At 40.5% G+C, this 17,622-nt stretch overlaps 1 protein-coding gene across 6 annotated transcripts in view; it reads right to left on the reverse strand.

The window, feature by feature from the left end:
• Positions 1 to 4,550: 4,550 nt before the first annotated feature.
• SLC44A5 (solute carrier family 44 member 5) overlaps positions 4,551 to 17,622 on the reverse strand; it is a 296,509-nt gene continuing 283,437 nt past the window's right edge. For 3 of the 6 annotated variants that reach the window (XM_053243949.1, XM_053243953.1, XM_053243950.1), the window contains 4 exons: positions 17,339 to 17,409; positions 14,094 to 14,254; positions 11,433 to 11,517; positions 4,551 to 8,779 (listed from right to left, as the gene is read on the reverse strand). In XM_053243949.1, the coding sequence (XP_053099924.1) occupies positions 8,667 to 8,779; positions 11,433 to 11,517; positions 14,094 to 14,254; positions 17,339 to 17,409 (430 nt within the window). In that variant the 3' untranslated portion in view covers positions 4,551 to 8,666. The remainder of the gene's footprint in view (positions 8,780 to 11,432; positions 11,518 to 14,093; positions 14,255 to 17,338; positions 17,410 to 17,622) is intronic. The other 3 variants (XM_053243951.1, XM_053243952.1, XM_053243954.1) reach the window with 2 other exon arrangements.

Raw genomic sequence — 17,622 nt, forward strand, 5'->3', positions numbered from 1 at the left:
GATGCCTGGAAATCATGTCCCCCTTCCAAAAACCTACAGGGCGATTACCATGACCCACCATTTAACAAGCAAACTGCCTGCTGCTGGAACATGACATGAAGTTTAGAGATCAGGACATCTATGGTGCAGAGAGAAGGGGAATGAACTCAAATTTTAAAATTCATCTGGAGATGGATTAAGATTTCTTTGGCCTGCAGCCAGCAGTAGATTTAAATGTAATATGAAAGTTAAGAAAACTATGTGATACAGAAAACACATCAATCACAGAAAGTCTGTTTATGAGCATGCCTTAAAGAAGAGAAAGAAAGCAGGTTTGCAATAAGTTATGTCTCGTGAACGCAGCAGAGACATAATAATCAATAACCGCAGCCCATTCTGAGAAGTTGCACGTGACCCAAGTAAATGCTGGAGTAGTTTAAGAAATCCAGATTTAATTAAAAACAACTCTGTGCATATGGGGTGAAGATTAAATTCTTGGACTCTCAGCAACCCTTTATCCTGACTTTTAGATTGCAAATGCAATCTTTGTCTGAGTTTGAAATGATGAATTATAAAGCTCTATCCCCCCTCCCCGCCCACTTCAGCATTTGAATTTAGAGGTGATGGATCATACTGTGTCATTTGCATCTATCATAGGTTGTTAATAGTTGTTGTTAATAATTCTTACAGTGCTCAAAAGTAAAAATTATACCAGGTGCTACGTTTGAAAAGAGAGCGAGAAAATCTCAGACTCCAAAAATGTAGAGGCTGTGAGCAGCTAGCAACGCACAGAAAAAGGCAATTGCTGACACGCTAATAAATCACCATGCTGGACATGGGAAGGAGAGAATAATCTCCCCTTCCTTCTGCCGCTACCTGCACCACCAAAAAAAGGTCTCTGAGGCACATATTTGTGGCAGGCAGCTGGGGAAGGACAGAGGCCACCCCCCACCCCCATTCATGCACTGTCACAGTCTTCGTCTGGGATGCAACATGGCTGCCCCAGTGCTTCGTTAGGAAGGATATCAGCTAATGGGTCTTTTTCTTACCAGATCTTGTTACACGTTTTACAGTGAACCCACCAGTACTGAGGCCAGAGGATGAACCCTGATTTCCTGTCTTAGTTTTCACCACTCTGTTGCCTTCATGTCTTCAGAGACAGCCAAACTAAACCTTACATGCTGTACATAGCTCCTTCTGTGACCCTTCTTTCTGTCCTTTTGGGAGGGTACAATGTGAAAAGGATAAATGGTGGGGAAAGAGGATATTCACCTTTCCTTAGCCCATCACTTCTCTGCTCCAAATCATTCTTCCTTAAGCATTTGTGTGTGACATCTGTTGCCCTCATGCTGATTAAGGCAAAAATATCTTGGATGATATAATGCCAGACCCCTTGGCTTTAAGAGGGAGCAACTGAATGACATGTGTGGCCCTTGAGGGAGGAATGGGAATGTTCTGTCAACACTTTAAAATGAAGTCAAAACTGTAATCATTTAAACTTCCATATACATAAACGTTAACAAAATAACAGAAAAGAAGTGGAGCAGGTTATGAGCTGTGGTTCACTAAAAAAAAAAGTGGGTTTCCCCGCCATTGGTATTTTTAAAGGCCTCCATCACCTTTTGTATCTTGGCTGGACGGTGGCATTTGCTGTTTAATCATTCAGTCAACCAAATAGATTCTGTGCATCGATGAACTGCTGGGAACTGAGCTATTCATGAAAGCAAGGCAACACACATTAGAAAAGGCAACATCCACCTAAGCAGGAATGAAAGCAGAAAGGCATCTTTTTATATCTAAATCTTTATTAGAACAAACCCCCAAGAGCTGTAAAACAATAAGTAACAACAAATTGTGTTAAATATTAAACATTTTAGTTCTGAAAAGATATTTTCAACAATATGTTCCTAAGATTTCTGCACAGCAGAAGCAAAAAGAGATTCAGAGCTCAGATGGCCATGTGCTCATGTTAATTTGGTTTGGGCAAAAAAGAAAAGACAGTCTTTAAAATAAAATGTGAAGTAGAAATATGATCACAAGGGGAATTTGACAACAAAGTCTTTTGTTTGCCACTATGCAGTTTATGAGTACTATACATGCTTTGGATGGCGATGAACCTTTTAACCAACTAACAGACTGCATTCATGGTCAAAATATTAGTATAATTAGTAATACATCTTAAAAACTGAACAAGCCATTTTGTTTTTGTTTTATTACTATGAAGTGCAAATTACCACTATTTTACAAGGGAAGAAATAATCTGTATCAAAAGTTAGAAAATTAAAAGTCATTTTATAATGTAATATCTCTTCCCATTAGTAAATAGACAAGAGTCTTAAAAATGAAGCATCCATTTTACACTTTTTAACAGAGCAATAAATAAGTTATGTGAGTTATGTGAAATCTGCATCCCCTTGTTCTCCTTTCTTCTAATTTAATCACCAGGGACTTAGCCCTGTAAAGATTTATGCAGGTGAGCAGAGCAGTGCACTTTGACTAGTTAAAGTATATCCATTTCACGGTTGTGAAAGTTCTTGTAAGAAAGACCTTAAATATACAATAGGGATGGGCCCGGATCGGTCCGGAGGCCATTCTAAAGGCCTCCAGACCGGTCCGGACCTGGGCGGTTCGGGTGGGTGGGGAGCTTTAAGAGCGGGTGAAGGGTTTACTTACCCCTCCCGCCTCTTTCCCGTTCTGGCGCCGTAAGTTTAGAAGTAATTGGGGCGGCAGGATACCTCCCTGCCGCCCCTTCCCTGCTGCTGCTCTGCAAAACTCCCAGAAGTCCTTTGCGCGTGTGCACGTCACTGAGACGTGAAGCGCGCGCACAACGTGAGCACGCGCAAAGGACTTCTGGGAGTTTTGCAGAGCAGCAGCGGGGAAGGGGCGGCAGGGAGGTATCCTGCCGCCCCAATTACTTCTAAACTTATGGCACCAGAACGGGAAAGAGGCGGGAGGGGTAAGTAAACTTTCCACCCGCTCTTAAAGCCATCCCCCACCTCAGTGCCGGACCGCAGTTTGGCGGTTCCGTGCACACTCCTAATATACAATGCTGCTCCCAGGGAGTTATGCTAACTATGTCACCAACTTCAACAAAGCCAAAATTCCATCTTAATTCCCTGATTTTAGGCACACTTATTGGATAGTAAGTCACACTGGTTTCAGTGGAGCTTATATGCAAGTAAATGTGTTTGGATTGGATTATTAGGGCAAAGTTAAAAAAAATTGTGGTGTATTGCCAGTGGCTATTGTTCTTCACAGCCCCTGGGGATGAAGGAGGTCTGCAAGGTGCCTTTAGCATCCCTGTACTGAAGGCTTCTTGAGCAGTGGACTGAACGGGGGGTGGGCAGAGAGGTTTCCACATTTCTTTCCTCCCTTCAAAAGCTCTTTCCACTTGTATAAGTATATTCCTCAGGGTTGTGTGGCCCGCAAGAGTCCAAAGATGCTCTGTGCGCGGTCGGCTAGTTGTTATTTATTTATGTACATTTTATATCCCGCTCTTCCTCCAAGAAGCCCAGAGTGGTGTATTACATATTTCAGTTTCTCCTCACAACAACCCTGTGAAGTAGCTTAGGCTGAGAGAGAAGTGACTGGCCCAGAGTCACCCAGCTAGTATCATGGCTGAATGGGGATTTGAACTCGGGTCTCCCTGGTCCTAGTCCAGCATTCTAACCACTACACCACACTGGCTCTTATTGAGCAGGGGGAGATCAAATGGGCCAATGCTTATGCTTCTGTTTGTGAGCCCTTTGGGGACAGGGAGCCACTTTATTTGTAAAACACTTTGGGGGATTTGGTGAAAAGTGGTGTATAAATATTTGTTGTATTCATATTTATAAAAGTGGGAAGGGATTTTGGAGAGAGGGATAGGAATGACAATCACCCCTTCATGACTGGTCTGCTGCAAAAGGAGTCTTCAGGGTTCAATGTCTCCCTTCAACAGAGGGCTGTGGAGAAGGTCAGCCATTGGTTTCAACAAGATATCATTGGAAATTAATTTGGGGGAAGAATGTCAACATTTGTAGCCTAAGTCAGCAATCATAAGTACATTTGCTTAGAAGCAAGAACACTGAACACAGTGGGACTTACTTCCAAGTAAATGTGTACACGATTGCGCTACACACCCAATCCATGTGAATAGTTTATTGCCCTTTACAATGAGAGTTCTGCAAGCCAGAACTTGGTTAAAAAGAGTCTGATGCACCATAAATTACATACTGATAAAGCTAACCATAATAAACCCAACCATCTTTTCACAGTTTCCTAAATGAAATAATTCTCTATTGCTTGCTTTCTTCTTCTTCTTCTTCTTTTTTTTGGAGCATGTGATCATAGGAAAATGTAGATACTGAAAATATTTTGCACAGGGGCAAATAAATGATTTTGTATTCATGCATTTCAAGAGACTGCTTTTTGTCCTGTCAGGCAATGGTAGCTTTGCAGTTCAAATGGTGCTTGTAAACTTCAAAACATAAGCTAGTTAATATCAATAGCCAGTAAGGCACTTTGTCATAGAGCACACAGCTGTACAGGCGAGGAGACTGGCAAGACGTTTTAAATGCAATCAAGAGACATTTATGTATTCTATGACCATTTATATCAAATAGGATTTACTGACTTTCTTTCTAAAACAACCCCCAACATTATATTTTCTGAAAACTTTTTACTGTCCTAGAGCAAAATTTGAAACAGTAAAGCATACTACATCTGTTCTTTCAAACAAAAAGACAACATTGTAATACTCGTTCAAAACATCCAAGCCACAACAATTAAAGGCAAAATGGAAAAAAAAATCTCAGTATAAAAATGCTCCCATTTTTTGTTGGAATTTTAAGGACAATGTCATTACAGACTTTGATGGCTTCACATGTACAATAGCTTTGGTATAAAACACGCGCAAATAAAACCTGACAATCAACACTGTATCGAAGAAACAATGCATTAAACCAAACATGATTGTGTGGTTAGGACAGTGGGCATTTTCTACTGTCTCTTGGTTTGCATGTTCTGCTTGTTCAGAATCTTCAGTAGAGATTTACTCATGTAATAAGGTCTTTCAGCAGAGCCATCATGACTTTCTAAATCTTCCACTAGGAAGAAGAATGGCAGAAAGCAAATGATCAAACCAATGCAATATGAAAGCAATACTGCCACCTGCTGGCCCTTTTCTGCAAAACAGCAATTTAAACTTCAGTATATTTTCAATACTGGATGTTTTGGCATTTATACTGTAAACACAGATGCAATAATATAATCAGCCCTTTGTCATTATATGGCCCAGATACTACACCAGTTCAACTAACTGGGCATTTGTTGTGCCACTGACTTGAATGAGTGCAGGATCAAAGCCTATTTAAAATTTAGCTTACCATAAAATGAACTGTCCAATATTCAACTTCTCTAAGCAAGGAAGTGCATTTTACCAAGCTTTAGTTTTATGTTAAAGCACATTATGCATAAAACCAACATTATAATAAACAGCAGGATTTGGCCCAAGGATTAAGAAACACATCTATCAAGTTCAAAAGTATTTGTCTTTCAAAAATAAATTATTACCTAGTTTGCACATTAACACTCATTCATTTCTGATAAAGATATTCAGGATTTTTGCTTTCTACCAACAAGTTTGTTCTTTGCAATAATTTAACATGTATATTTCAGATGAATGAATGACTGCCCAATTTCAGTGCTATTGCTTTGCATTTTCACAGTTTTCCCCCAATTGCTTAATTATTTAATAAAATGGTACTAAAATGTCCTCAAAAACATTTGTCAGTGACACTGATCCTAAACATTTGTGCTGGCATATTGTACTGTGCAGCCAGGATGTCATGTTTTAGGATATATTGCTGGTACAGTGATTGATACACCCATTCCTAAATACTAATTTGTTAGCATGTGAAATCTTAGGATCAGACCATAATAATTGTGATCAATGGGAATTATCCTACTGATTTCAACAGGAGTACGACTGCGCCTAGGTTAACCCTGCAAAGAGTTATACGCATTTATGTTAAAAGTGCATCTAACCCTGTGTTGCTCATATCCTATTGTTTTGATTCAGCAAGAAAGATCTGAGTGCATAAGCAACCTTCTAGGTATGTAGACAAAACATTGACATCTAGATGCCCAACTGAAATGAATTCACTTAACTGGATGCCTTTGACGGGAATGGGGATATGCATTTGATTCTAGGACCATCAGACATAGTTGCCTGCAAACAGAGCTGGATTAGGCAGTCTGTTTTGGCCAACACAGATCAGTTCTCACAGAATGGAATGGATGGCAGAAATTTACTATCATTTATAGCAAATGGTAACTCAGGAATTTACCTGGAAGCACAGAACCCAACCCCCTTTACTTCAAGGAAAAGTTAGTATTCCTACCGTTTCTAATGGGTCCTACGCTTATTTAATGCTACTGTTGAGAATGTATATCACCCATGAAATATGAAGATTTAGTTGAGTGCACAGTAAACATTTTAATTTATTACAGATTTGTAGTTCACTTAGCTTGGGATACAGTGGTGATTTAACATTCCAGTCTCACTTATTTCACCGTAACTGACTGCTAGGCAAATGTTCTTAGTATTGCAACAGGAGGGTGCAGAAATCCCCCACATTTTGAAAACTGCCCAACAGCAATGCTTGGTGGACTTTTCCCTTACCCCCAAGCCCCAGTTTAGACAGATTCCGTTTATGTCACTGAAAGGAAATGGACAAACTGAATCCTTGTATATCACTGGAAGTTTAACCTGTACACTGGACTTGAATTTCAGTTTTATAATTCCAGTGTCCTTTGTCTTCCAGAAATGGCAATGTGCCTTCCTTAATAGGGAATGGTTAATACATTTTAATCACAGTTTAAATAGCTGTCAGCCTGATACTTGGCTGCAAGCACAGTTCTCTAGATTGCAATTATATGGAAATAAATCCCATTAATTTAATGCCAGTTTGGTTTAGGAGTGTAGCCGGAATGCAGTGCTCCTGGACTGGTTTGGCTGAAACCAGACCCCATGAATTATGCTGGGGGTGAGTGTTGGTGCATGTCTCTCTCTCTCACCTCTGGGCATGTTGCCACCGATTCATGCAAGGGTGATTCAGCTGAAACACTCCTCTAGGTATGGTTCAAATAGCAGTAGTATTTAACCATACTTAGAGGGGCAGTTTGGATGAATCTCCCCCCCAGCACAATTAGGTGACAGCTTGATGGCGTAATGGGTGTGGGAGGAGACATGTGCTCATGCCCCACCCTATGCGGTTATAGGGGGTCAGCTGGAGAATCATCCAAAATGGCCCTCTGTGTGGAACAGGATTTGCACTCCAATTCCAAATTTTTAAATAATGAAAACAGCATTTGTCATTGTGAACTAAGTGCAGATTAACATCTAATCATTGGGTGGTTTCTCACATGAAAGTGGTTCTTGCTTACAATTGGTTTGTAATATAAATGAAAAACCTACATGGGCCAGAATGTTCATGCACATTACAAATACCTCTCTGCGCTTTCTTGTCTGGATAGAAAAGATCAGATGGTCACATAACAGTGCAGATTATTTATGTTTCACATTTCTATTCCCCCCCCCCACCCAATCTCAGTCTCCACTACAATCAGCTGAGGGGCCTGAAATGCAGATTCAACCTTGCATCTTAAGGGGTGGGTCACCAAACTGGCATTTTTAGAGGCTTACAGATGAATTTCCTCCAAAAGGAAGCAAACAGTACTCAGTCGAGTTTGATTCCTTCAGTATTTCACCTACAGGTAAACTTATACATAATTCAGGACAAAATCATGGCATCAGTATGCAGTACCAGTAACGACATGTTTCACTTAAAGCACATAAACATTATGCAGATTTTGTGTTTGTTAAGATGGAAAACTGAGGCATCCGCTTGGCCCAGACAGAAATCCTCCCCTGCTCCCCGAGCATAATGGAATAGTCCTAAGCCATTATTTCTGACATAATATTCCTCTTAAAAGGTTTAACAACATGACCCTATTCTAAGATTTTTTAGCTATTATCTGTATTCTTCTATTACCTTCTTTGAGCTGCCCCAGCATGATACTAATGTGTTTTTGCTTAACATATACAATTTGTGGTGGAGGTGAATGACATATAAATGTACCTTTCTTCATAGGGAATGGTTAATACATTTTAATCACAGTTGAAATAGCTGTCAAGCAGCATGTACGGTAAAAATACAGCCATAGCACCATAATTATAAATTTAGGACCACCTGCTGGTTACCTAGAGTCTTGATCTGGGGTTGTTGTTTTTTAATGGCTAATTAGGATATATTGTAGTGCTTTCAAAAATTGCCTGAATATCCTTTACAAATATATGCCTATTAAAAAAGTTATCAAAATGGCTGTCATGTCAAACAGCAAAATCTCAAGTTAGAAAAGTTATTAAAACACTAAGAGCTAAAGATAAAAAAAGCTTAACATTTACACTTTTCCATAGGCACTCTAAAAAACTATAAATGTGGCCTTGTTTCACAGCTGTTAAAGACATATTTTAAATGTTGCCCATCTGCTCGTTTTCCGATAGTATAAAGCAAAAACAAATAATTCATTAACCAAAAGCATCAGTAACACTTTAAAAATCCTTTTGCCAGAATTATATGTCTCCAGCTTCCCCCCCCCCCTTAAAACGGACACGCCACGTTCACCAAGGTTTTTTTTAAGCACTATCCCATTAACTTCTTAGGACTCAGTTCCTTCTTCCCCAGAATTCGGTGTAGACTAGCCGACATGTAGTAGGGTTTAGCTGTAGATCCATCATTCCTTTCCAAGTCTTCACCTGAATATGAAGTGGTCAAAAGGAACCAAAGTAGCAAGCAGCCATGCAGCCAAACACAAATCAAAACAAAGGAGGAAAGTTCAGAGAAAGGAAAAGAACAAACATTAGAACTCTTGTTACAACAGAACTGAGTTTTAGTGTTATGTCATTGCAGAATGCCACAAAAACACTACTCTCCATCTTTCCATATCAACACAAGGTAGATAACAGACATGGTTGAGGCATATGATTAACGCGTCTGCTCATGCAACATGTCCAGAGAGATTAAGCTTGAGCTTGGTAGTAAAAACTGTGCTTGATAGTAAAGCCCCCAAGACATGAAGACTTGCTTACAAAAAAGCTAGTTCTGTAGAGAACTGACAACTGTCACAGTGGCAGCCATTGGACCCTTACTAGCACACCATAGCCCTCTTTAGATGTTATTCAAAAATACATTGCACACTAGTAAAAGTGTCCAAAGCACACAAGAACTGCCCCTGCGCATCACTCAGCCCTCACCCACACTGCTCAAAGTTATGGCAGCCTTTGTCAGAACAGCCAAACGCCATAACTATTATGGCAGGCATTTCTGTAACTGAGAGGTTGGGGGAAACCAGGTGAAACTTCTGGACCCACTTTGGATGCTCTACCCATGTAGACCGCCTTTTTAGACAGCCTCTGAATAGGGTTCATATTTTGGTCTTATGAATACAGCAATATGCTGCATGAATGGTAGCATAAGGATTCCTAGTTCTTCCTTAGTCTGTTTTTTGTTATTGCCACAAGAGGTCAGACTGTGCTGCTGTCTAAGCACTGTTCAGGGAAATGGAGGAGATACACATCAAGACGTCTTCCTGCACAGACCACATGGTCATGAATAGGATTTTTACAAGGACAACACCATCATTCATGGCAGTGGGGATTATACAGGAGATATACCTGGACTGTGCCCAAAAAGTGCCTTTGTAAAAGGGTTCCTCTACTCCTGACCTATACGCCTACTGGAAGTTGCTAAGCCTTAAGTTAGAAAGCTAGCAGGCTTGTTTGTTTAACTGTCTGTACTCTTGCTTATCTTTTTCCCTGGTGTTTTTTTTTTTAAAGTTCTTCTATTCTAGTAAACCTTTCCTAGCTTTAAAAAAAAAACACTTTAACATTGTCTCTGTCTGTTGTTCCCCCCCCACCACATCCCATGCCTACTTGCCCAACTGACTGACCACACTAGTGAGTTTTTGTTATTTTTGAGTGACAGAGAGGCTGTTCACATGAGCAGCACTACCCAGGCTTTGGCAGCCCTACCGGGATAGGGCTGCTTATCTGAAGTGCCAGGATTGTGACCAATCCAGGAGTCACCTTGCCGGGTGGCCCAGGAATTTTGTGCCCTTTTACCCAGGTCCCAGGGTGTGTGTGTGTGCTCCAGCTGCAGGCAGCCCAAGCAGACACAGGAGCCGGACATCTATAGCCCCGAGCTTGAGGGGAAATCCCTCAACGCACCATGCTCCTTAGGTCTATCTCAAGGCTGGGCTGCATTTTCCTGGCCTCCAGAAATCTGCACTGCCCTGAGCAGCATGGATCTGTGAGCGGGGCCAGCCACACATCTCACACAAGGCTCCTGGTCATCTTGGGGAAAGGTAAGATCGATCTTGCCTTCCCCCAGAGCCCTCCCCACTGGGCTGCAATGTCTGTGAGAACAGCCTTAGAAACTTCCGTGACTGGGAGTGGAACCAGTAAAAAAAAAAGCTAAAAATCCTTAACTGGTGGCAGCAGGTGTTTAGTCTGAGGGCCAGTGGATGCCAAGCCCTCACAATGGCTATGACAATTGGATTTCAGACATGGCTTGCAAAGCTGCAGGGTGGCTGTAGGTGAGTTTTGCCCATGTTGTTCCAAGCTAGCAAATGGAAGAGAAAAATCTACTGGAAATGCATAGGAATCTCTGTGATAAAAGCTAATGAAAGGATAACTGGCTAGAAGGTTTGTTTATACTTATTCAATGTCCAGTGAAAATTCCAGATATCTGTGGGCTGGTTAGATATACTGATGATGGAAATTACTCTACACATGCTCAAAGGCACTTTATGACATTGCAAGATCCAAGGTTGAGTCTTGGCCCTGAAAATATATTCTGAGGCAAAGTCCTGGAGCTAAACGAAGACCAGAAACTAACAAGAGAACAAGGACTAATAAATACTCCCCATCTGAGATTAATTTAAAATATTTTTAGCTTCCACAATTATATTGCTAACAAGCAACATCATTGTAGAAGCTAAGAGTATTTTAAATCAATCCACTGTTGTTGTGGCTACTAAAAAAGCAGGGCTATTATTAGCAGGAATGTGCAGCATTTAAATTCATCTAAGTGAAATACCACTGGATAGGAGGGAATGACAGAGCATTCAGAAGCAACCTGTTAGTAATTATTAGGAAACAGTTACTCCCCAAAGTCCAGCTATTCCAGCTACATTTCACTAGCTGAACTAAGGAAGCCACATCTAAGACTGATGTACTTCAGGATCTCCTGGCAGTGAAGATTACCGTTAAACGAACTGCAGACTGGGAGAAGCAGCCATGGTTCCCGATTACATGCCCCATGAATTCTGTTAGAACACTGAGCTGGTGCTTTTGTATCTGCATATCAGCCAAAGCATATAAGGTCAACCAGATAAAGCAGATTACTTACAAAAACAGAGGAAAAGAGTGTCAACACACATTGCATAGACGCTGAAGAACCCATGTGCAACTAGGTAAGAACCAATTATGACAGTCTGGAAAAAAAATTAAGTATTCATTACACGAGGCCATTAAATAAAGAGTTCATTACTTTAAGGATGAGAAGATTTAAGGCACAATTGTAGTTCTAAAATGCTGCTGAAGACTCAACCCAAAAAATATTCTCTGGCTGGGCTGGCTTTTTAGCAGCCGAGATAAAATCTGCATGGAATAATGGAGCTATCCATTACGGGGTTGGGGCAATAGCTCAGGGGTAGAGCACCTGTGCGGTGTGCAGAAGGTACAATCCCTGGCATAAATTGTTGGTAAATTAATACAGATTGAGTTGAAAGTATTTTTTTTAACATACAGCAATCTCCTTAATTTTAATATAATGGTTAAGGTGGAAAACCTACTAACTAGGCAAAGAGGCACCTTTTAAATTTATTTATTTAATTTCTATACTGCGCTTCCCAAAATGGCTCAGGGAGGTTTACACAGAGAAATAACAAACAAATAAGATGGCTCACTGTCCCCAAAAGGCTCACAATCTAAAAAGAACACAAGAGAGACACCAGCAACAGTCACTGGAGGTACTGTGCTGGGGTTGGATAGGGCCAGTTACTCTCCCCCTGCTAAATAAAGAGAATCCTCACGTGAAAAGGTGACTCTTTGCCAAGTTAGCAGGGGTTAATGTGGTGATTCTCTTTATGTAGCAGGAGGAGAGTAACTGGCCCTATCCACCCCCAGCACAGTATCTCCAGTAACTGTTGCTGGTGTCTATCTTGCGTTTCTTTTTAGATTGTGAGCCCTTCGGGGGCAGGGATCCATCTTATTTATTTATTATTTCTCTCTGTAAACCGCTTTGGAAACTTCTGTTGAAAAGCGGTAGATAAATAGTTGTTGTTTGTGTTTCTTTTCATCATCATCATCAACAACAAGGGGACTTCCTATTTCAGATGAGATTGGAAAGGCACAATTGCTGTTGGTTTATAAATCAACAATCAATCAGAGCTTGATGGTTATTGGCCAATGAGCACTTTCTCAGCTGAAATCAGTGGAAAGTAAAGAAAGTTCAGTTAGACATTCGGCAGTTCAGAAGAACTGTCTTTTGAAAAAAGAAAAAGGGACTGAGGACAAAAAGACAAAAAACCAAAAACAAAACAAAAACCCACCCCCAAACTCCACAACACTCCAAAACAACCTGAAGAAAAGAAACAAGTTTGCCAAAATGGTATAAAGCATGTAAGTTAAGAAAGGTTGGGAATAGTCAATGGTTGACATGATGCACAGTACTTATGGATACAGAAGACCTCAGCACTGCTGCTGCCCTGGAAGTAGCAGGGCCACTGACAGAACCATGAATATTGCGCACTATGTCAGTCAATTATAACAGAGAAAACAGTATTAATTAGATATAGGACTGGATATGTTTTTCTTTTACTTCATAGAAATATTGGCTTTCATATATGAAATTATATTATGGATAAATGTTCTTCTCTATGCAACTAACAAAAAACTATCAATTTATGTCACTAGCAAATAGTAGGATAGTAACATAAATTATAGTAGTTCAAAACCTGTGCAGAGCTCCATTTTATAAAACCGCTTGTACCTAAGCCACACCACTCTACTGAAAGGTTAGCAGAGAGGAAGCGACAAAAACCTATCTTTAAAGCAAATCATAATAAAACAACAACAACTGAATTATACTGCGGCAAAAATAAAGCTATTAAGTGAAATTATTTTTATTCTGATAAATAGTCAGTGGAGGCAGCAAATAAATGATCAGGCAAGACCTTGAAAAATATCCTAGCAAATAAGGATATGGAACTAAGCACCTAGTTTCCATACTTTGGAACGGTGTACCAACTGAAACTAGGCGTTGTGACAAAGAGTGGCTGAGACACAAAGTAACAACTGACTGAAAGAATAAGCAAATTTGCAGCAGTGCCAGAAGATCGCTTAGTTATTCTATAAAAAGAACAAACCCCTCGTATGTGTAGAATTGCACTATAGCCCTCTTGTACAAACGAGGTGTGCTGCAGTTGTGCAACTGCAAGCATTCTGGGTAGCACAACTGTAGTCTGGAGTGCAAGCTCCAGTCCTCACACAACTAGCTAGCCCAAGTTTTGTGCTAGCTGAGCATCCTCTCACAAGCAATCTGTTGCTCTGGATTTCAGCCATGAAAATTAATTAGCTTCTAACTTCGCTTTCCACATTTTTAAAATAGGTTAGACACTAATGGAATGATGTCTTTATTTTGTACTAATCATGGGTGCAAGAGTGGCACTGGCACCCAGCCCCTAATCAGTGCAGCTCAGTCCAAGGCTTCACTACGCTGCAGCAATGAGCAGAAACTGCTTTAGCATTCAAGAGGAGCTTTCACTTTAGTCCAGGGGCAGTAATATCCATCAGGGACTCTGTCCACTGTTATCTCAATTGTAGTCCAAAACAGATATTTTCTGTGCAAAATTCTGAGCTGACTGAGAATTTACTTTGTATAATAATTGCATCCTAATAATATAAGTTGTGTTATTGAACACTTTCTTCTGCCAGTGAAGTAATGGAACTTCATCTTGAAATAATAACAGCAGTACTAATAATACCTGATTGTGAGTAATGTCCTTACCAAGAGTGGGACCCAATAGTAATTCAGTGATGGTGCTTCTTGTGTGAATACTGGTATCCTATGTGTGAAGAAAAAGAAGGCTAGAACACCTACAAGAGGGAAAGACAGGCTATCAGATGCTGACGTATGCACTTGGCACCAGATCTTCAAGGTTGTTTCTCCTATGATAGTTTAAAGAGATGAGGTTACTTGCACAAGATATTCCCAAGTGTAAACATAGCTTCTGAGTGATTGAATACAACCATTTACCTCCAAGCTATTTTTGCATATCAGCCTTTCATCTGAAACAGGTATGTATTTTCAGACACAGGAATAACCTGCAAGAGTCCTTATAATAAGAGAAGCGGCCCTTAAAATAGCAGGTCTACCTTTAAAAAAATACAGCTTTCATCTAAATAGGATTTTCAGAGCAGTAAGTATTTCCATATATCTAATTCAACATATTTAATGATAAATTGAGATATTAATTCATGATAACATCTGTGCCAGGCAGAAGGGGAAAGCCATGTAAATTAATTAGCCCAAGGGACTTGTCTTTAAGCACAAGGAAAACATTAATCAATTTCACTATTTCATGGTTTGTATTTCAGACATCTCATTTACTTTTTCAGCTAGAAAATAATGTGTCTGTATAATTACAAACAATACATTATAGATAGACCTGAGCACCAGTTAATGAAGAGCTCAGAAATTATGAAGACAGTAAAAAATGAAACGTTCAGGAATCATCAGCAGCCCAAATTCTGGAGGCAGGACATATTTTTAAAAACAATGTTTTGGTATAATGAACTTTAAAGTTCATTATAATTATCTTTTATAATTAAAAGTTTTTAATTACAAAGACCCCAATCCAACCCTATATTCATGTCACAGCCCTAGCTAGATACTCTGGAACAGCACCAATAAGCTAAACTAAATCCAGCTCACCACTTCTTACTGAGACCAGCTCTTTAGTGCTATTTTTCCATTCAGAGATTAGGTTTGAAAACCACACATCCAGCACCCATTTGCAAGCACAATTTGCAAGCACCACATTTAGGAATCTATCTACTTATCTATCTATCTATCTAAGCATGTTTCCATACTCTCTGGCCCCTACTTAGATTCGAGCAATCAAACTATTGAGGGGAGAGTCCACCCAAACAATTTAATTTGTAATCTGGAATGGTTACTGGAAGTTTTACGGCTTTCCGCAACCGAGAGACTGCAAAGGATAGTACTACTATGTCAGACTTCATGAATCAAATGGTTTATATTCATTCAAAACATCTGGATGAACAAGAGTTATATGTCTCTGCAATATGAGACTTCAACCCATAGCCTTCAGGCACTAAAGTGATGACAAATGCAAATGGCTTCAGAGACTGACTGTTCTGTCAGTTGGGTGGGGGAACATCTGAATATCTCTCTTTCCAAAGTTGCTATATGCTTCATAGTACGTGCTCTGTTGCTGTTTTGATATGAATTCTCCTATTACTTGCAAGTAGGCTGGGGAGGGGAACTTTACATTATCCCAGGAAACATGTGTTTGCATCTGCAAGGTTGCAACCATGGGCTTGTGTAGGTTTCCCTGCTCAAATATTCTATTTGCACACACTGTTTCAAAAATATAATTCTGCTCACAAAAGGGCTTGCATTCCTTTATTGGAAAGGAACAGGGGCAAAATAAGCTAGAGGTAGAAATTGAAGGTAAGAATTAGCAGGCAGGAAATGAATTAAGGATCTTCTTCACCTGGGCACTTTCCAGACTAGCTGCTCAAAAGGAGCAAAATGCCTCGGTTCAAGCAAGTTGCATTCGAAAAGTAAACAACAAGGGGAGCAGTCTCGCAGAAACCCAAACAAACAGCAACTTTTTTACTCTGGATATACAACATCCTAGCTCTATATTGCAGCGTTTAAATTTGAAATAAGCCATTGGAAATGTGAACGGCACCCTGCTGTCCACGTAGAGACTGCAGTGTCACGACGGAGGAAGTGTGGAAGCACAATTCCGAGATACAATGTGACCCCATTGCAGGGTCTAATCTGGAAAGCTTCCTGTAATTCTTCCAAATGACCCACTCCAGGTTTTCCTATACAGGACTTGAAACCCAGGTTCTCCTTAGGAACATAGGAAACTGCCATATACTGAGTCAGACCATTGGTCTCTCTAGCTCAGTATTGTCTACACAGACTGGCAGTGGCTTCTCCAAGGTTGCAGGCAGGAATCTCTCACAGCCCTATCTTGGAGAAGCCAGGGAGGAAACTTGAAACCTTCTGCTCTTCCCAGAGAGGCTTCATCCCCTGAGGGGAATATTTTGCAGTGCTCACACATCAAGTCTCCCATTCAGATGCAACCAGGGCAGACCCTGCTTAGCTATGGGGACAAGTCATGCTTGCTACCACAAGACCAGCTTTCCTCCTTGTTACATGTATTTAAATAAATTTTTACTTTTAAAACTAATTTTATTTATTTTAATTAATTATTTATTCATTCGATTTCTATACCACCCTTCCAAAAATGGCTCAGGGCGGTTTACACTGAGAAATAACAAACAAGTAAGTAATTGTCCACATTCATTTGCTTCTCCTTTGGCTAGATCCATGCCACTATAAGGCTACCTAAACAGTTCTTTACCGTCTGATTAATGAATGTCCTGAAAGACACTGAGGTAATGAGGTTGTCTTATAATGATTTACTCGAGCAAAGCTCAAGTTATTAAAAAGGCTTCAAGGTCTGAATTAGTATTCACACATATTAAGGAGATCTTAGTAAAATCTAGGGATGTGCACAAATTGTGGTCTGAAGAGCGATTTGCAGCCCAGCCCAGATACCTTTAAAAGGGAGGAGAGCAGGTCCATACCTGCTCTGCTGCAGCTTCCTGTTCGGGTAGTGCACCCTCGCAGTTGTCATAGGGCACCAGCAGAGCTCCCCCCAGCTGCCTTCATGTGCTGGCGGCACACACATGGCCTCCGCGCATGCATGCCGGCCATGTATGTGCTGCCGTCACACAAGGGCAGCTGGCGAGAGTGCCGCCAGCACATTATGGCAGCTGGGAGGTGCACCACCCCAACAGAAAGCTGTGGCGGGCGGCAGAGGAACAGGTGTAGACCTGACCTCCTCTCCTTTAAAGGTACTGGGGCTGTGCTGTGAAACGCTTATTGAATCATGATTCATGCACATCCCTAGTAAAATCCCTTATCCAAATTATCTGTTTACCTGAGCCAAACTGAAAGTATGGCACAGAAGGAATTAACTGACTTACCTACACCTCCGGCAACAAGAATTTTCCCCAGGAATAATAGGAAGTCTGTCACTTTATCCAGTACTGCAACTCTGTGCAACAGATAATAAATAGGATTGGAAAAACTTCTTCAAAAATGTGGAAACACTCTGCTAGAGGCTATCATTCAAATCATGTGAAAGCCTGATGTGAAATTAGTTTGAAAAGTTCCATTCGAAAGCAATCTGGGCAACAATATAACAGAAAGGTTCAATGTGCTGATGATACAATGGACAAACTATGCTACAGGAGAATGGATAGTTATG

This window comes from Hemicordylus capensis, chromosome 4 (genome assembly GCF_027244095.1).
Source record: "Hemicordylus capensis ecotype Gifberg chromosome 4, rHemCap1.1.pri, whole genome shotgun sequence".
Classification (NCBI taxonomy): domain Eukaryota; kingdom Metazoa; phylum Chordata; class Lepidosauria; order Squamata; family Cordylidae; genus Hemicordylus; species Hemicordylus capensis.